A 14,871-nucleotide genomic window follows, 5' to 3' on the forward strand; every position below is an offset into this window, starting at 1 on the left:
CCCGCACTCACCCCGCGCCGGCGGCTGTGCCTCGGCTTGCTCACGTTCTTAGTCACCTTGTGGCCCTTGTTGAGGCCCACGGCCATAGGGTAGCGCAGAGCCATGGCTGCGCGCCGGGAGCGGAGAGGGGAGTGGAGGTGAGTCCGGGCTCGGCCCCCGCCGCCCGGAGCCCCGCGTCCCGACCCCCCCGGACTCCCTCCCGGCGCCCAGCCAGAACCCTGAGCCGCACCAGGGCCGCGGAGCCCGGATGGCAGCAGATCCTACGCTCCCGGCGCCCCACTAACCTGCTGCTCCTCAATGGCTCCCGCGGCGGAAGGGCTGTCGCCCCGCGGAACTCTGGACTATCTCGCTTCCGCGGGTCGAGCGGGCCAGAGAGGCAGGGACGCCGCGCGCTCCCCCTGGCGGCTGGAGGCCCTGCGGTCTCTATGCGCATGCGCGCACCGTCTACCTGCGCATGCGCGCTTACAGTAGTGGGTTGAAACTCGCCTTAGCCGGAACTGAAATGCCTTCCTTTGCCGATGGGTTGAGAGTTGGAATCCGACTTCTGCAGCTTGCTGGCTAATCCCACCTGGGCGCGGGCTTAGGGACCCTGCGCCAGGAACTTCGGCTCCCAGTGCTTGAATTTCCTCGTGTATAGAATGAGGAGAATAAGGGACGCCTGGGTGGCTCAGTCGGTTAGGCGTCTGCCTTCTGCTCAGGTCATGATCCCAGGGTCTTGGGATCCAGCCCCGGGTGGGGCTCCTTGCTCCCGAGGAGCCAGCTTCTCCCTCTCCTCCCCGCTCATTCTTTCTGTCTCAAATAAATACATAAATAAAAATCTTTATTAGAATGAGGACAATAATAGTACCTATTCCAAACTGTTCGAGTAAGATGTAATGGTACTTGACACAAAATAAAATTTCCATAAACAGATATTGGCTTCATTCTGTATGACACCAAACTGTGTTAGAACTGAAGAAGGCGATTTGGTATAGTACCCCTGATGGCGTTTGATATGATTTGATGTAATTTTCGGTGGTGCAGGGACTGGAGGCATGATAGAAACAAACAAAAAAAAATTTTTTTTCTGGTTTTTATCTTTCAACCCTACTTATTCCCAAATGATGGTCCCCATTTTGGGCTAGTCTCTTTGGGGTTAACCCTTCTAACATTTGCTAATTCTAGAGCCTTGCACAGCCAACAGTAGCTAGCATTTTGCAATATTGTATTTGTTCTACAGTTTTTAACTGTACAGTTGCTTTTTATTTATGCGAACCACACTAATTTATCATTTTAGGGAGAGGAAGTGTCAATTTTTCACGACCTGATGTAAATAAACATCAGTGATGTGCAGATAAATACAGCCAACACTTTGTTTGAAGTCCCTTGTCAGAATCCTACCTCCTGCCACGGACTTCCTCCCTCTCTGTCTCTCTCTCTAAGATTTTATTTATTTATTTGAGATAGAGAGCACAAGCAGGGAGGAGGATCAGAGGGAGAGGGAGAAGTAGGCTTCCCGCGGAGCGGGGAGCCCGATGTGGGACTCGATCCCAGGACCCTGGGATCATGACCTGAGCTGAAGGCAGATACTTCACCAGGCCAACCAGGCGCCCCTTCCTCCCTCTCTCCAAGCACATTTCCTTATCTATAAAATGTTAACAATGGTAGCACCAACGTCCAATTGTGAAGATGCCATGAGATCACTAATGTCAAGGGCTTAGTGCCTGATACACATTTCCGTCATCGGCACACAAACCACGTGCTTTATACTGCAAATGCGGCCTTTGACACACAGTCAGTACCTTTCTTTCCACCCCTGACTTCCCAGGTGAGATCTGCGTCTCTCAGCCTCCATTTCTTCACTGTTAAATAGGGTGGAGAAGTCTGGTCGTCTGGTCCCCGTACACACATCCCTCTTTACCCGCCTGCCACCAGCAAACTGGAAAAACTAAGCAATGTGAACAACCTATGTGCAAGGGAAGAGGATTTTTATTATGAAACAGAAGGCTGGGTCCAGCCCAGAACACACTCTTTCCCTCCTCCCCCGCCTCAGACCCCATCGGCAGATGGACAGTTTGAAGGCTGTCCCCTGCTTGCGACCAGGGTAGGGGGACCCTCCAAGGTTGCGTGAGTGGAAAGAAGAGATGAGGGAGGCCCTGGCTCCAGGTGGGAGACGGACAGGGTTCCCAGGGTGCCCTGGTTGACATGGCCAGGGGCCTGGGCAAGTCACACCACCTCTCTGAGCCTCAGCTTTCTCATCTGCAAAATGGAAGCAGCAACCGTGTCCCCTCGCCCGGAGTTGTGACCGCTTCCAGGGGCTGGTAGACTTTCTCGGTTGTCCTTTTCTGTCTTGATGACTCTGTCTGGAGCCACGGCCACCAGCTCAGAGGTGTCTCGGTTTGTGTCGCCGCCGCTCTGGGGCGGCTGGATGGAGGGTTCCCCTCCGGGAAGATGAAGGAGTGCCACGGCCGGGGTCTCAGGCAGCAGCGGCAGCGGTGACGTTGAGCTCCTGGCGGATGAACCAGGCCCTCGGGTGCGGCAGCCATCCCCGGAGCAGGCAGAGCAGGTGGAAGCGCCACGGGTAGAAGACGCCAGGGGCGCGTGTGGCGCCGCCGCGGATCACGGCCAGGGCTGCCTTGGGCCCTGGGGCCGCCTTGGCCCTCGTGACGCCCCTGGGGACAGGAGGGCGCGGTGGAGACTGCAGCTGGGCGGCCCCCCACAGCCCCCTGCCCCTGATGGCCCCGGGCCTCACCTGACTCCCTCGGCGGTCGAGGCGCGATCCCGGAGGCCCAGGACACACATGGTGATGGCCACGTTCACGTCCTGCACGTCCAGCTCCCGCCGCAGGGAGCCGAAGAAGCCGTCCAGCGCGAACTTGGCCGCCGAGTACGGGCTGGAGAAGGACGTGGGCACATGGCCTAGGAGCGCGGGAGGGCAGCAGCTGAGTGACCACACGGCGCTCCCCCTCCTCCAGGGAGCCTTCCTGCCCTCCCCAGGCTCGCCTGCCTCGAGCCCTGTGACCTCCCGACTCCCCGCCCCGCGGGCACGCACCGAGCAGCGAGGACACGACCACCAGAGAGCCTTTGCTGTCCGTCAGGCTGGGCAGCGCCAACGAAGTCAGCTGCACGTAACTCAGGAAGTTCACCTGGAGGTGGCGACTGCGAGTCACCGCATCGCGGAGACACCCAGGCCCGGGAGGGGCGGGGCCTTGAGGCGGTGGGCGGGGTCTGGGAGGGGCCGGACCTGAGGTGGGAATAGGGGCGGGGGGAAGGGTGGAGCCTGGGGATAGGAAGGAAGGGGCGCTGGGCGCGGTGGGGCGGGGCACCTGCAGGAGCCAGCGTGTCGCCTGGACGCTCCGGGACCGTGTGCCTGCCGGGGTGGCGCCGAGGTGGTTCAGCACGAGGTAGTCCAGCCCTCCTGGCCCGGAGAGGCCAATCAGCAAGGAGCTAGTCCTTGAGGCTCCGCCCCTGGGCCCGAAGAGACCCCTCCCCCCCCGCCCCTGGCCCCGTCACCTTGAACTAGAGAAGCTCCGGCCAGAGCACTGACCCAGTGAGTTCCGCCCCGGGTGGCTCCCCGCCTAATATCAAAGAGACCGGGCCCTACTCCCTGGATCCTGCCAGGCTTCGTCCCTGATCCAGTAAGGCCCAGTCCAGAGTTCCGCCCCCTGGAGGCAATGGGGCTCCACCCCCTAGCCACGCCCCGGACCCATAAACCTCCGCCCACCGACTGCCACGGCCCCACCCCTTTCGGGTCCTGCCGGGTGAGGCCGAGGCCCCAGTCCCAGAGTCCAGGCCCCGCCCCTCACCCAGCTTGTCCAGCGCAAACCGCACCACGCGCTCGGGCACCTCAGGGGAGGCCATGTCCGCAGCGATGAAGAAGACCTTGGGAGCGCCCAGCTTCCGGCAGTTCCCTACCACCTGGGGGGGCCAGAGCTGCCCGTGGGCCCGTCCACCCCGGCTGGACCCCCTCCACCTGCTAGACCATTGGGTCCCCAACCTCAAGCCTCCTCCCCGACTCGGAGCTTCAGGTGACATTCAACATTATTCCCAAAGCTCTGCCACTGGGGTCACAAACCGGCAGCCTGCGGGCCCAAATCGGGCACGTTTTATTTGCTCAATACCAACATTTAAAACTCAGGGGATTTCATATAAATCTCGAGATTTCTGGCCTCTCTAAAAGTTTTGCAAGGTCCGTCCCCAAGAACCGTACATCTTCTTGGAGCCACAATGGGCTGCTGCTGAGCAGTGTCCACCACCCCTCGTCTGAAGTTGAGAACCCTGGCTGCCGGCCAGGCTTTGGACACCACCAATAACCCCAGTTTTGAGGAACACTCCCTGTCTTACACTCACTGTCTTAATGGATCAACCCAACACCGTAACCCAGGAGAAGGTACTTTAATTGTCTCTGGTTTGCAAAAGAGGAAACTAAGGCTCAGACGTTAAGCTACTTGCCCAAGGTCACCCCGGAAGCCTGGATCTTTGCAAGGAAGTTTGTACACCCAGGCCCCATTTTCCACCCACTCCCGTCCCACGAAATGGGCTGCCTCACCTTCTGTAGGAGGGCCTCGGTGTGGGCCGTGAGCACCAGGTGGGCGCCCAGGCGTGCGTAGAGATAAGCCAGCTCCTCCCCAATGCCCGCGCTGGCCCCCGTCAGCAGCACTCGGGCTCCCTGCAGGCCAGCTAGCAGGGTGCAGGGGTGGTCAACCCTGGGGGGGGGCGGCACCGGACAGCTGGCCCGATTCCTCCCTCCCCCACCTCCAGGCACTCACCAGGGTCGAAGTTGTCATCCCAATAGTAGGAGAAGAACAGGGCCCCCAGCCCGGTGAGGAGCAGAACCTTCATGGCCAGCCCTGGGTCTGCAGGTTCTGCAGCGGGAGAGAGGAGGACAGGCACAGGCCTGGCCCACAGCCACCCCCATTTCCCCAACTGCGCCTTTGTTTGATGAAGATGCTCTAGGCCCTGCCCTCTCTCCCCTCCATCTCGGCAGCCGCTGCCTGGTTCAGGTCACTACATAGGTTCCCCTGGCCTCTTCAATGGCTTTCTCCCTCCTCGAAGGAGCCAAATGACATCTTGCCTCCCCCTGCTGAACATCTTCCCCATTTCATTTAGGACAAAAGCCAGCCTCCTTGATGGTCAAAAAGGCCCTGCAGGGACCAGCCCCTCTGGCTCACTCTGCTGTTTGCCACACCCGCCTCTTCACTGTTCCTCAGAATCAGCCAGTCTCCAGCCTGCCGCAGGGCCTTTGCATTGGCTGTTGCCTCTGCCCAGAATGCTCTTCCCAAATAGAACCCAAGGAGTTGCTCTCTCACTTCATTGAAGTCAGCACAAAACTGACCTACTCCAAGGGACATTCCCTGGCCTCCTTTTCTAGAGCGCCTCCTGGTCCCTCTCCTTCCCTTGCCTCCCTCTACAACTGCCATCCTCTCAGCACTTGCCATGACCTGAAATTATCCTGACGATTTGTTACATGTTCACTGGCCCTGTTTCCTCCTAGACTGTCAGCTCCATGAGGCAGGAAGGAAACGGAAACCTGCTGAAGCTTTGTTCACTGTCAGGTCCTCAGGGCCCCAAACGGTGCCAGACATGCAGTAGGACGCTCAACAGATACCAGACTGACCCTGAGTGATATGAAGAACATTGGAGAGAAGAGCTGGGCGGGGGGGGGGAGGCGCAGAAAGACGGCTTTGTCTGGAGACACCCAGAAGGAATCTTAGGGCTCGGTAGGGGACACAGGGGCCTGTGTCATTAGGGTTAAGATGTGACTTCAACTGTGGGAGTGGATTTACTTGTTCCAGGGAGAAGGTGAAAGAGAGAAACAGGCCAAGTGCTTAACTGCTTAAGGGGGGGGTGGGTCATGAATCTTCCCTGAGAAAGGCGCAGGACCATCACATCTTGGGGTTTCTGTCATCTGAACTCAGTAGGACAAAGAGGAGAGGGGGACTTCCAGAGCTGAGAGATGGTGGGGTTGGGGTGCCTTCAGATCTCTAGATCCAGGCCTCAGTACTTCGCCCCCCACTGCAAAGTTCCAGCTGCCTCTCCCATCCTCCTACTCCCTCCCTCCCACCCTATGCTTTTCCGGCAGCCAGAGGGATCTTCCAAAGAAATCTGATGTTCCCCTTCCCGCTCCAAACCGTCCTAGGGTTCGCCACTGCCCCCCATGGAGACCAAGCTCCTCACCTCAGCCCACAATGCCCCGCGGGTCTGGCCCACCTGTCCATCCGCATCTTCCACCATTACTGTCTATAAATCTTTCTCAGCTCTCAGAAAGGTGCACTCGCCCTTCCCCAGTCACGGCAGCCATCCCACCTCTCCCCACGTTCCGGGGGAAGCCCCGCGGAGTCCCGCAACTTGACCTTCTTCCCACCTTGACCCCAGCAGCTATGCAGGGCTCCGTGGGGTCGGGCGGATGAACGGCTAGCTGGCTGGCCGTCCGGGTGGATGGATGGACGGTTGGATGGACGGACGGATGGATGGATGGGTGGATGGATGGATGAAGCAGCCGCCTGCGATGGGGGGAGGAACTGGGAGAACCAGACCCTCGCAGAACGTACTGGTCTCCTGACCTCGCCAGGCCTCAGTTTCCCCTCTGGACAAAAAGGGCGTGCGACGTGCCGCGCGCTCCCAACCTCGCACTCACCCACTCGGGCCTTAGTTTCTCCCGCCGTTCAGCGGGGCCGGGGTCCGGGCCTGGGAAGCCGGAGCGCGCCCCTCGTACCTCCCTAAGCGGCCGCTTTCGGCCGGGCCCCCGACCGCGCCCCCTCCCTTAGGGTCCGGGTCACGTGACACCGAGCCCACCTCCTCAGGGGGAGTGGCCTAGCCACGGGAACACTGCTCCTGGGCGTTGCCCGGCAACGGCATTCCGCCGGGCTCGCCCCCTCCCGGCACTAGTCCCGGTCCCGGTCCCGCCCCCTGGACGAAAGCCCCACCCCGGACCAGATCACGTGACACAAGGCCCCGCCTCCTTCGCACAATTCCGCCGTCGCGTTGCCATGACAACCATGCTATTGGCACACTCTTCCTGGTCCTGGGCCCTCAGTCCCCCGCGCGGGCGCGGGTGGATCTCCCGGGCCCCGACATCTTCTTGGGTCAGACATCTTTCAGGCCTCACTCTAGACGCGTGACTCCTCTTTTCCCCCCCCACGCCACCCGGGCCGTGCCAGGCCGGACTACATTTCCCAGGAGTCTCGGCGGCTAGGCGAGGCGTCCGGCGCCTCACGGGGCGGTGCTGACTCCATTTCCCAGGCAGCTTTGCGGCGGACAGGCTCTGGAGATTACACTTCTCAGAATCCTTTCGCGCGGTCCCTCTCCCGGCGTCTCTGAGCCGTCGCACGACTTCGACTCCCGCAGGCCTTTGCGACTGACTAGGGCGACTACGCTTCCCAGAGGCCTCTGCGGCGCTATCGCCGGAAGCGGCGGGCGAGTGGAGTGTCCTTGCGCGCGGAGCCGAGCGACCATGGTGCCCCGAGTGTGGTCGCTGATGAGGTGCGTCGGGCTGCCGGGCGGGCCCCGAGCCCCCGAGAAAGTCCCCTCCTGTGGGCACTACCTCTGGTTTGCTTCCAACTGGATCTCCGAATTCCGTGCCCCCATCGCCCCGATGGGGAAACTGAGGTTCAGGCGGGGAGGGCCTTCCCGAGATGTCCTGTCGCCTCCTTCCCGCTTCCCAGCGAGCCCTTGCCTCCTGATTGTGTCGGAGTCCCCGCTGCCTCCTCTGTAAGGTGGGAATGCCGCAGGCGCTGTACCAGGAAGTTCATGCGTGCCCAGAGCGACGTATGACACACGGGAAGCGACCAGGGCCACTTGGAAACCCTTCGAGGGTGGCGCGCAGGTCGTGCCTCCCGGGGCTGGAAGGCATAAAGTCAGGGGTCTTAAATCTTCACGGCTCCCTGCTCTGTGTGCGGGATCAGCAGTGACCCCTCTTCCTCTCCGGGCCTCAGTTTACCAGTTCAGTGGGGCGCAGTGTAGATTGAGCGTTGCGCACAGTAGGCGCCAGGCAGGCCTCTGGGCCCCCCGCGTGCCTTGTTCTTCCGTACTGGCTGCCTGGCTTGAGGTGTGTCACTCCTAGGAGTGGCACCCGGGAGCCGGCCTCCTCTCCCCGCCGGGGCCTAGAGCCCGCGGCTGGCCAGCAGTGCCTGAGGAGCTGCTGAGCCGCTGTCCTTCCCTGACCGCAGGTTCCTCATCAAGGGCAGTGTGGCCGGGGGTGCCGTCTACCTGGTGTATGACCAGGAGTTGCTGGGGCCAAGCGACAAGAGCCAGGCTGTCCTTCAGAAGGCTGAGGAGGTAGTGCCCCCAGCCATGTACCAGTTCGGCCAGTACGTGTGTGAGCAGACCGGTCTGAAGATGCCCCAGGTACCCTGGGGCTGGGAGTGAGGCTAAGGCTTGGTGGGAGGAGGGTGTCAGTTCTGGGGTGGCTCTTGGTCCCTGGTCCCTCCAGCCCTGCCTGGTATCCTCGGCCCTGGGCTTTGTGCTGCTCTTCCCTGCCTCGGGAAGGGGCTGGGGCTGCTGGCCGGGCCCTTCCCTTTTCACCTGCCCCTTCTCCCCTCTCTTCCCAGCTCCCAGCCCCTCCAAAGTTTAACTTTCACATCCGGGACACCTGGAATTCAGGTAGGCCCTGGTCCCTGTGCTTGGGGGGTGGCCCCTGATACCCCCCAGCCTAGCACCCCCTACCACCGCTTCCTGGTCATTCCTTTCCGTTGCTCCCCTTGCTGCTCCGTGCAGCTCCCACAGACCTAAAAGAGGAAAAGGGGTGGAGATTTCAGGGAGGTGTGAGCAAAGTGGAGCCTCCTTTGAGGATGGGTCACATTGGAGCTCATCGTGTGACCTCAGACAAGAGGAGGCCCTGCCCCACTCGGCCTGTTTCCGCGTGTGGAACCGATGCACCTGGAACGGGTGCCTCTAAAAGCCTCGCAGAGCTAGGGTTTCCGGGGGGCTGGTGTTGGTGGACTAAAGCGGGGGGCTGAAGGTGCTGGGCCCTCCCTCTCCACAGGCATCATTACGGTGATGTCGGCCCTGTCGGCGGCCCCCTCCAAGGCCCGCGAGTACTCCAAGGAGGGCTGGGCGTACCTGAAGGAGCGAACCAAGTAGCCTGTCAGAAGAGGCCACCTGCCCCGGTCAGGAACAGGGGCAGGGGCACCATAGACCCGGAGACTCCAGACTGGGACTGGGACCCCACTCCAAGGGCAGCTCCTGGCCTTGCCGGCCCAATAAAGGACTTTGGAAGAAGTGCTCCCCCACCCGTGTGCTGGCCCCGGGGACTTGGGGTGGCCTGGCTGGTGCCCAGAGCGCAGGGGCCCGGGCTTCTGGCACCTAGCAGCTCTTCAGGGCCTGACCTTGCCCCCAGGCCTGGGTTCACCCCTTCGCTATCCGGGGCCCTGCCTGCTGGGCCCCCAACCTGGTATGGGGATGGGGAGCAGACACTTGGCCCTGGCGCTCCATTGACTGTGCTCAGGGTCCAGGAATGGGTTGAGGAAGTACTGAGGGCCAGCCCAGGTTAGGGATGTCTGCTCGTGGAGGGCTGAGCCAGGGTGGGGCGTTCTGGAGGTTGGGACTCGGTAGAGTGGGCACAATTCATCAGTTCATCTGTCCACATGGCCAGGAGTTCCTGTGGACACTGAGCCTACGTCTGGCTCAGCTCGCTGATCACCTGTCTCGTCTGGTCCTGGCCCTCCCTTGCCTACTCCCTACCCGCATTCTACCCTCTCCCCACAACCTGGGGATTCCTGGGACCACAGGCTTCATGTCATTACAGTGGGTGGGGGGCTCCCGTACCCAGAGAGGTTCTGCCCTCCTTGCGTCCCCTGCTCCCCTGGGAAGGCTTTCCCGCCCCACACTGGGTCAGCTGCCTGGTGACCTGAATGTTCCCCCCCCCTCCCGCCCCAACCCCGGGGGGCTGAATCGCCGGGAGGGTGGGCCCTGGGAATACTCCCAGCCCGGAGGGCATCCCACCACGATGGCGGTGGGAGGAAACCTGTTTCGCAGATGACGGCAGGTAGAAGGTGGGCTTGGCTGGGAGCCCGAGACTTGCCTAGGATGCCGCTCCAGGAGCACGGAGCAGGCCTGACCAATGGTGCCCTGAGCTGACACGGGATCCCCCTGTTTCTAAGAGTTCTGGGGGTTATGTTGCTTGGTCTGGGGGACAGAGCTCACCGAGGCCCGTGAACTAGGAGAGGACAGCGGTTACCGGTGAGGAAAGCAGAGACCAGAAGCCAAGACGTTGCCCAGGCTCTCCAGGGAGGAGAAGCTCATGTGTCCACGGGAGCTGTGGGGAGGAGTGTGTGTGTGGGGGATGGGTGGCCTGGCCTGGGGTGTTTGGGGAGGCAGAGCCCCGAGTGTGCCACTCTGCTCTCCAGGAAGAGTCTGGCTGGGTCTCCCATGTCCAGCGTGGCGCCTGCCCGCTCATGTGCTGGGCCACGGCAAGGAGACGAGCAGGTCCAGGGCAAGGGCAGTGTGGGAACATCCCTGATCCCGGGGGCTGCCTGGGGGGAAGCCAGCCCTGAGTCGGGGCTGAGCCCTGTGACCCACCCCTGCCTGGCACCCTCCACCGAGCCCTTCCTGCAGCCCAGGGAAGGGGGCCGACCGTGGGCTCCGTTTACAGGTGGAGAAGGTTGCGCACAGCCTGGAACCCAGGGAGTTAGCTTCAACCCTCCCCGGGGTGCAGGATTTCCAGGTGCCTCACCCCAGTGGACCCAGTCCTGGGGCCTCGACGACAGGAGGGTTTGTGCTCAGGGCACACGGGGCTGGGGCTGTGGCATGTGCTCCACAAGGTCCCTGAGGCCTCGGGACCCCGCCATCATCACTACCACCATTTTACAGAGACTGAGGCTGACCTGGGCGCGGCGGGGGTGGGGTGGGGGGGGGAACCTGCCAGGGCCGCCCTGCCACACTCTGCCAACTCCCGGCAATGCCCACAGGAAGGGAATCCAGCCTTTGTAGGTCAGGAGGGAGCCACGGAAGGAACATGCTCACGCCCATGCGGGCGGCCGAGCCTGCAGCCCCAGCCGCACTGCTCACAAGAGCGACTGCAGCCCCCGCAGGACGCCCGTGTCAGGGGTGGAGGGGGCCGCGAGGTGGGGGCTCCGGAGAAGCAGAGATGGCTGGGGGCGGGTCCGGCGACTGGGCAGGCAGGCAGGGCTTCGGGAAGGCACAGGTGCGCACAGTGAGGGCCGGGAGAGGGGCACGCGGTTTACGGGTGAGAGAGGGTGAGGGAACGGGCTGAGCAGGGTGCACCTGTTTGAGAACACAGAGCAGGCAGGGCTGGGTCATCTCACAGAGGCGACACACGTACCCTGGGCCCCCCTGGATAACCTGGATAATTCTCCATCTCCAGGTCCTTAACTGAATCCTGGCTGCAAAGCCCCTTGTCGCGTTAGGTGCCATGCGTAGATTTCAGGGATTAGGGTGGGGACACCTCGGGCCCCTTCCGGAGGGGACTTATTTGGCCCACCACAGAGTCTGAAGGCTGGGTCACGTGTCTGTCTTCCCCCAGACAGGGCTGGACTCCACCAGCTCGCTTCCACAGACCAAGAGGCAGCAGGCCTCCCTGTCACCCCGGCTCCCCCGTATGGGTGGGCCCAGCCTCCCTCCCCAGCACTACGGCCACAGACGCCGGGCCCCAGGAGACCAGAGTCTGGCTGACCTGGGGAGGCAGCACACTGCTGTCAGATCTTAGCCCGCTGGGATGCAGTTCCACTTAGGAGATCCTAGGAGTCAAAGCCACAGACGCGGGGAGTTGATGCGGGGGGGCATGGGGGCAGGAGTGTGAGCACCAGGGACAGTTGGGTTGGGGAAGATGAAAGGTTCTGCAGATGGAGGTCGGGGATGGCTGCACAGCAGCGTGCAAATACGAATGCCTCCGAGCTGTACACTTAAAAGTGGTTAGAATGGGAAATTTCATGTTCTGTGTATTTTACCCGCATTAAAAAAAAATCACAGCAGCCTGTTCAGCAAGGGCTGGGTGTGTCCTGGACATGGAGGCAGAGTGTGGGGGACAGAACCACCTGAGGTACATCAAAGGGCCCAGGAGGGGGAAGAGGGACCAAATGGCCAAAATCCCATGAACTCCGGGCCTGGGCTCACGTAGGCCAAGAGGGTGCGCTGTCAGCAGAGGGCTTCTGGAAACCCTAACCGCCCCTTAAAGCTGCCCTTTCCGTCTTTCCCTGAAGGAAGAGCTGTGGCTCAGCAACGCCAAGTATAATTAACACGAAGAGGAGAAATAAAAAGAGAAAACGCTTTAAATAAAGGGTATGTGAACAGAAACACATTTATTACAAAAAAACAAAACAAAAAATCAAAAAAACAAAAAAAACACAAAAACATTCACATTGTATTGAGCTACAATATGGCAGCAGATAAAAAAAATTATTGTACACAGTTTAAGATAACTCCTAACAGAACATACTCCTGTAGCCACGTGACAGAACACGGGGATCCAAGCACTTAGTAGCGGCGAGTGAAGCGGGTGTCGTTGGGTCGGCTGCCCCGGTTCTGTCCTCCAAAGCCCCCCTGCATTCCACCGCGGGGGATCACGTGGCCCCGCGAGGCCCCACCGGGGGCAAAGCTGCCGCGCCTACGACCAATACGGATCCCGGGTTACAGAAGCCCGTGCCCCTGCGCCTGCCCTGCCGGCACACTTTCTAAACCTTCTCCCAGGTGAGCCAACATGCAGAGGAGACCGGTAGGAGGACAAGCAGCATGGAACACTTACCCTGACATCCCTCCCCGGTTCATCATGTGACCCGGCCCAGAGTGACCAGACATACTTCTTTCGCCACCTACAAAACAAAAAATACAGTTCACACAGCGCCTCCGAGCGTAGTGCGTGGAGATGAGGACACCAACACGGGGCTCGTGTGACTCCAGTCCCTTTCCCGAGCCACCCAGTCAACCCAGAACCCGCAGATCCCGGCCAAGGCATCAGCACACGAATCGCACACACCTGCTGTCCTAAGTCGAGGCAGAGAGGAGTGAACGTCCTCCGTTCCCCCCCCCCGCCCACGTCCAGCCAGTGATGAGCAAGACCTCGTGGTCTTGGGGAGAGCAGAGAAAGCTCTTCCTGCCCTCAAGAAGCTGCTTGAGCTTTCCAGATGCTTCTCCACAAAGACAAGACACACCCCGGCCGAGAGCCAGGCCTTACCTTGCCACCTCTTGTGGTCCCTGTCTATCATGCCTCCATCAGCAGCACCCTGCCAAGCACGGTCATCCTCTATTCTTCGGCCATGGTCCCCCCAGTCACGTCTGCCCCTTGGAAAAAGATATCTCTGATTTGGATTGCCCCCTTCTCTGCCTTTCACAGTGGGAGGGGTGGTGGGTTCTGGAAGGTGCATTTAGCATTCTGTGTGTCCAGTCCCCATCGCTTTTGGGGTGGGGGTCCGTGGGAAGCGGGACCTGGCTCTCCAGGCTGCTCAGGGCTCTGAGGCGGCCCGAGCGGAGGCCAGTGCGCTGGGTCAGGGGGCCGGCCCTCATCTTTCCCTGAGACCGAGAGTCCTCAGTTGGACACATCAATCCTGCCAGAGACGTGTGAGGCCTGCGCAAGCACGGCGGGGTGCAGGACACAAACCTGGGTGGTGGAGGCAGCCCCCGGCCCTCGCTCATCCTCTTGTCAGAGCCGTATCCGCCCCACCCGTCGCGGGAGTCCCGCCCATGTCGCTCTGGTCCTCCGTGGCGTTCGGGGTAATGCTGGATGTTAAAGAACCAGAACAAAAAGAAAGCTTCGGTATCGAGCCTGGATCCCAAGGCCGTTGGGGCAACAAGCTAATAATCACAATGACGAGAGTTCAGAAGTGCTCCTAAGCACTCGACACGTGGTCTTGTGCCACACAGGCCTTTAGCCTGCACGACAGCTACGTCCCCGAAGTCCGCCTGGGCACTAGTGAGGACAGTCAAAGAATGGAGTCACAGAATGGAGAAAGAAACTGAGGGCTGAGATCCACCCTAATCCAAGTGGAGAGAATTCAGGCACTAAGGAGACAAGGGCACTGGGCCTAGTAAACTGCCCTGCGCCAAGAACAGACAATGGTATGCCAGCTGCATGTGCTCCGGCCCCGCAGAACCACCAGAACAAAAGGGCCACCAGGGATCCTTTACCACAACTCATCCCGGGCCTGACGCCCCTGGCCAGCCGCCAGCCACCCTGGGGCCCCGCTTGTGGAAACGGCTTGCCTGGCACAGGCCACACGAATGCCTGACCCCGTTCCGGGCGCCATCTGAAGGAAGGATGGAAGAGAAAGCCTCCTATTCTAGGAAAAGCTTTATTTGTTTTAAGTATTTATTTGAGAGAGCAAGCGAGCATGTGGGGGCTGGGGGGGGCAGAGTGAGAGAGAAGCCCAAGCAGACTCCCCGCTAAGCGTGGAGCCTGACACGGGGCTTCATCCCGCAACCCTGAGATCACCACCTGAGCCCAAACTAAAAGTCAGACCCTTAACTGATTGCGCCCCCCACGCGCCCCTAGGAAAAGCGGTTTGAAATAAATGCCCACTCATCCTTCACCTGAATCCTGCCCCTGCTCTCAGGGAGCCGGTGAGGTGGCTTTGGTTCCACCGTTGCTCTCATTGTCCCATGAATCCAACCTGTGGCCCTGGCCCTCTCTTGGGCCAGGATCATACTCTGAGTGAGAAGACCGAGAAAGGAATCCTGGTCATGAAGCCCTTGGATGAATGCGCCGGCCGCCCTGTGGCTGTTCCCATCCATGCTTATCTTACCCATTAAACCAGGAAGTCCCTGAGGCCAGAGCGGGCTCGCGCTCACACCAGGAGCCCTAACCACTGTGCTCCACTCCTTGCTTCCCCTGGCCTCTCGTTCCCAGATGTGTGCAGACATCTCCCTCAACAGTAGGGGGGTGGGGGGGCCACTGTACACGATGGACAAAATACAGCATTGTTCCTTCCAGGAGCAAAACCAA

The 14,871-nt window shown here is 60.6% G+C and overlaps 4 protein-coding genes across 17 annotated transcripts in view; 1 reads left to right on the plus strand and 3 right to left on the minus strand.

Annotated features, from left to right (window-relative positions):
• The window catches only part of RPL36 (ribosomal protein L36), a 173,067-nt gene that overhangs the window by 589 nt on the left and 157,607 nt on the right, over window positions 1–14,871 (minus strand). Inside the window, exons 1-2 of one of the 4 annotated variants that reach the window (XM_036111936.2) lie at window positions 285–432; window positions 12–106 (exon numbers count right to left, since the gene is read on the minus strand). In XM_036111936.2, the coding sequence (XP_035967829.1) occupies window positions 12–104 (93 nt within the window). In that variant the 5' untranslated portion in view covers window positions 105–106; window positions 285–432. Of the gene's footprint in view, window positions 1–11; window positions 111–229; window positions 433–14,871 lie in introns of those variants that run through there. The other 3 variants (XM_036111937.2, XM_078057150.1, XM_078057143.1) reach the window with 3 other exon arrangements.
• Window positions 2,368–6,865, minus strand: HSD11B1L (hydroxysteroid 11-beta dehydrogenase 1 like). Of its 7 annotated transcripts, none has more exons than XM_078057122.1 (8): window positions 6,616–6,865; window positions 4,748–4,843; window positions 4,528–4,658; window positions 3,785–3,896; window positions 3,305–3,348; window positions 3,031–3,124; window positions 2,732–2,897; window positions 2,368–2,651 (listed from the first exon to the last, which is right to left on the minus strand). In XM_078057122.1, the coding sequence occupies exons 2-8, from the start codon at window positions 4,818–4,820 to the stop codon at window positions 2,456–2,458; spliced, it is 816 nt and encodes a 271-aa protein (XP_077913248.1). In that variant the 5' UTR covers window positions 4,821–4,843; window positions 6,616–6,865; the 3' UTR covers window positions 2,368–2,455. The 7 variants fall into 7 exon arrangements, with proteins under 7 accessions (XP_077913248.1, XP_035967821.2, XP_035967819.2 ...); XM_036111928.2 differs by having other exon boundaries at window positions 3,305–3,396; window positions 6,530–6,865; XM_036111926.2 differs by having other exon boundaries at window positions 3,305–3,396; window positions 6,616–6,864.
• MICOS13 (mitochondrial contact site and cristae organizing system subunit 13) lies at window positions 7,221–9,197 on the plus strand. Of its 2 annotated transcripts, XM_036111934.2 has the most exons (5): window positions 7,221–7,460; window positions 8,147–8,324; window positions 8,528–8,579; window positions 8,694–8,864; window positions 8,962–9,197. In XM_036111934.2, exons 1-5 carry the CDS (start codon window positions 7,432–7,434, stop codon window positions 9,057–9,059), a joined length of 528 nt encoding a protein of 175 aa, XP_035967827.2. In that variant the 5' UTR covers window positions 7,221–7,431; the 3' UTR covers window positions 9,060–9,197. The 2 variants fall into 2 exon arrangements, with proteins under 2 accessions (XP_035967827.2, XP_035967828.1); XM_036111935.2 differs by lacking the exon at window positions 8,694–8,864 and having other exon boundaries at window positions 7,239–7,460.
• The window catches only part of SAFB (scaffold attachment factor B), a 36,095-nt gene continuing 33,433 nt past the window's right edge, over window positions 12,210–14,871 (minus strand). For 2 of the 4 annotated variants that reach the window (XM_036111915.2, XM_036111913.2), the window contains 4 exons: window positions 13,531–13,649; window positions 13,108–13,214; window positions 12,679–12,745; window positions 12,210–12,540 (listed from right to left, as the gene is read on the minus strand). In XM_036111915.2, the coding sequence (XP_035967808.1) occupies window positions 12,411–12,540; window positions 12,679–12,745; window positions 13,108–13,214; window positions 13,531–13,649 (423 nt within the window). In that variant the 3' untranslated portion in view covers window positions 12,210–12,410. The remainder of the gene's footprint in view (window positions 12,541–12,678; window positions 12,746–13,107; window positions 13,215–13,530; window positions 13,650–14,871) is intronic. The other 2 variants (XM_036111914.2, XM_036111916.2) reach the window with 1 other exon arrangement.

The sequence above is a fragment of the Halichoerus grypus genome, chromosome 1, assembly GCF_964656455.1.
Source record: "Halichoerus grypus chromosome 1, mHalGry1.hap1.1, whole genome shotgun sequence".
Taxonomy (NCBI): Eukaryota; Metazoa; Chordata; class Mammalia; order Carnivora; family Phocidae; genus Halichoerus; species Halichoerus grypus.

Coding starts and splice junctions, on each gene's coding strand:
- HSD11B1L (XM_036111928.2), bottom strand. CDS start 4,820: ATGAAGGTTCTGCTCCTCACCGGGCTGGGGGCCCTGTTCTTCTCCTAC. Junction 3,397..3,784: donor GTTTGCGCTGGACAAGCTGG/GTGAGGGGCGGG, acceptor TCTCCGGGCCAG/GAGGGCTGGACTACCTCGTG. Junction 2,652..2,731: donor TCGACCGCCGAGGGAGTCAG/GTGAGGCCCGGG, acceptor TCCTGTCCCCAG/GGGCGTCACGAGGGCCAAGG.
- MICOS13 (XM_036111934.2), top strand. CDS start 7,432: ATGGTGCCCCGAGTGTGGTCGCTGATGAG. Junction 8,580..8,693: donor CCGGGACACCTGGAATTCAG/GTAGGCCCTGGT, acceptor TGCTCCGTGCAG/CTCCCACAGACCTAAAAGAG. Junction 8,865..8,961: donor AACCGATGCACCTGGAACGG/GTGCCTCTAAAA, acceptor CCCTCTCCACAG/GCATCATTACGGTGATGTCG.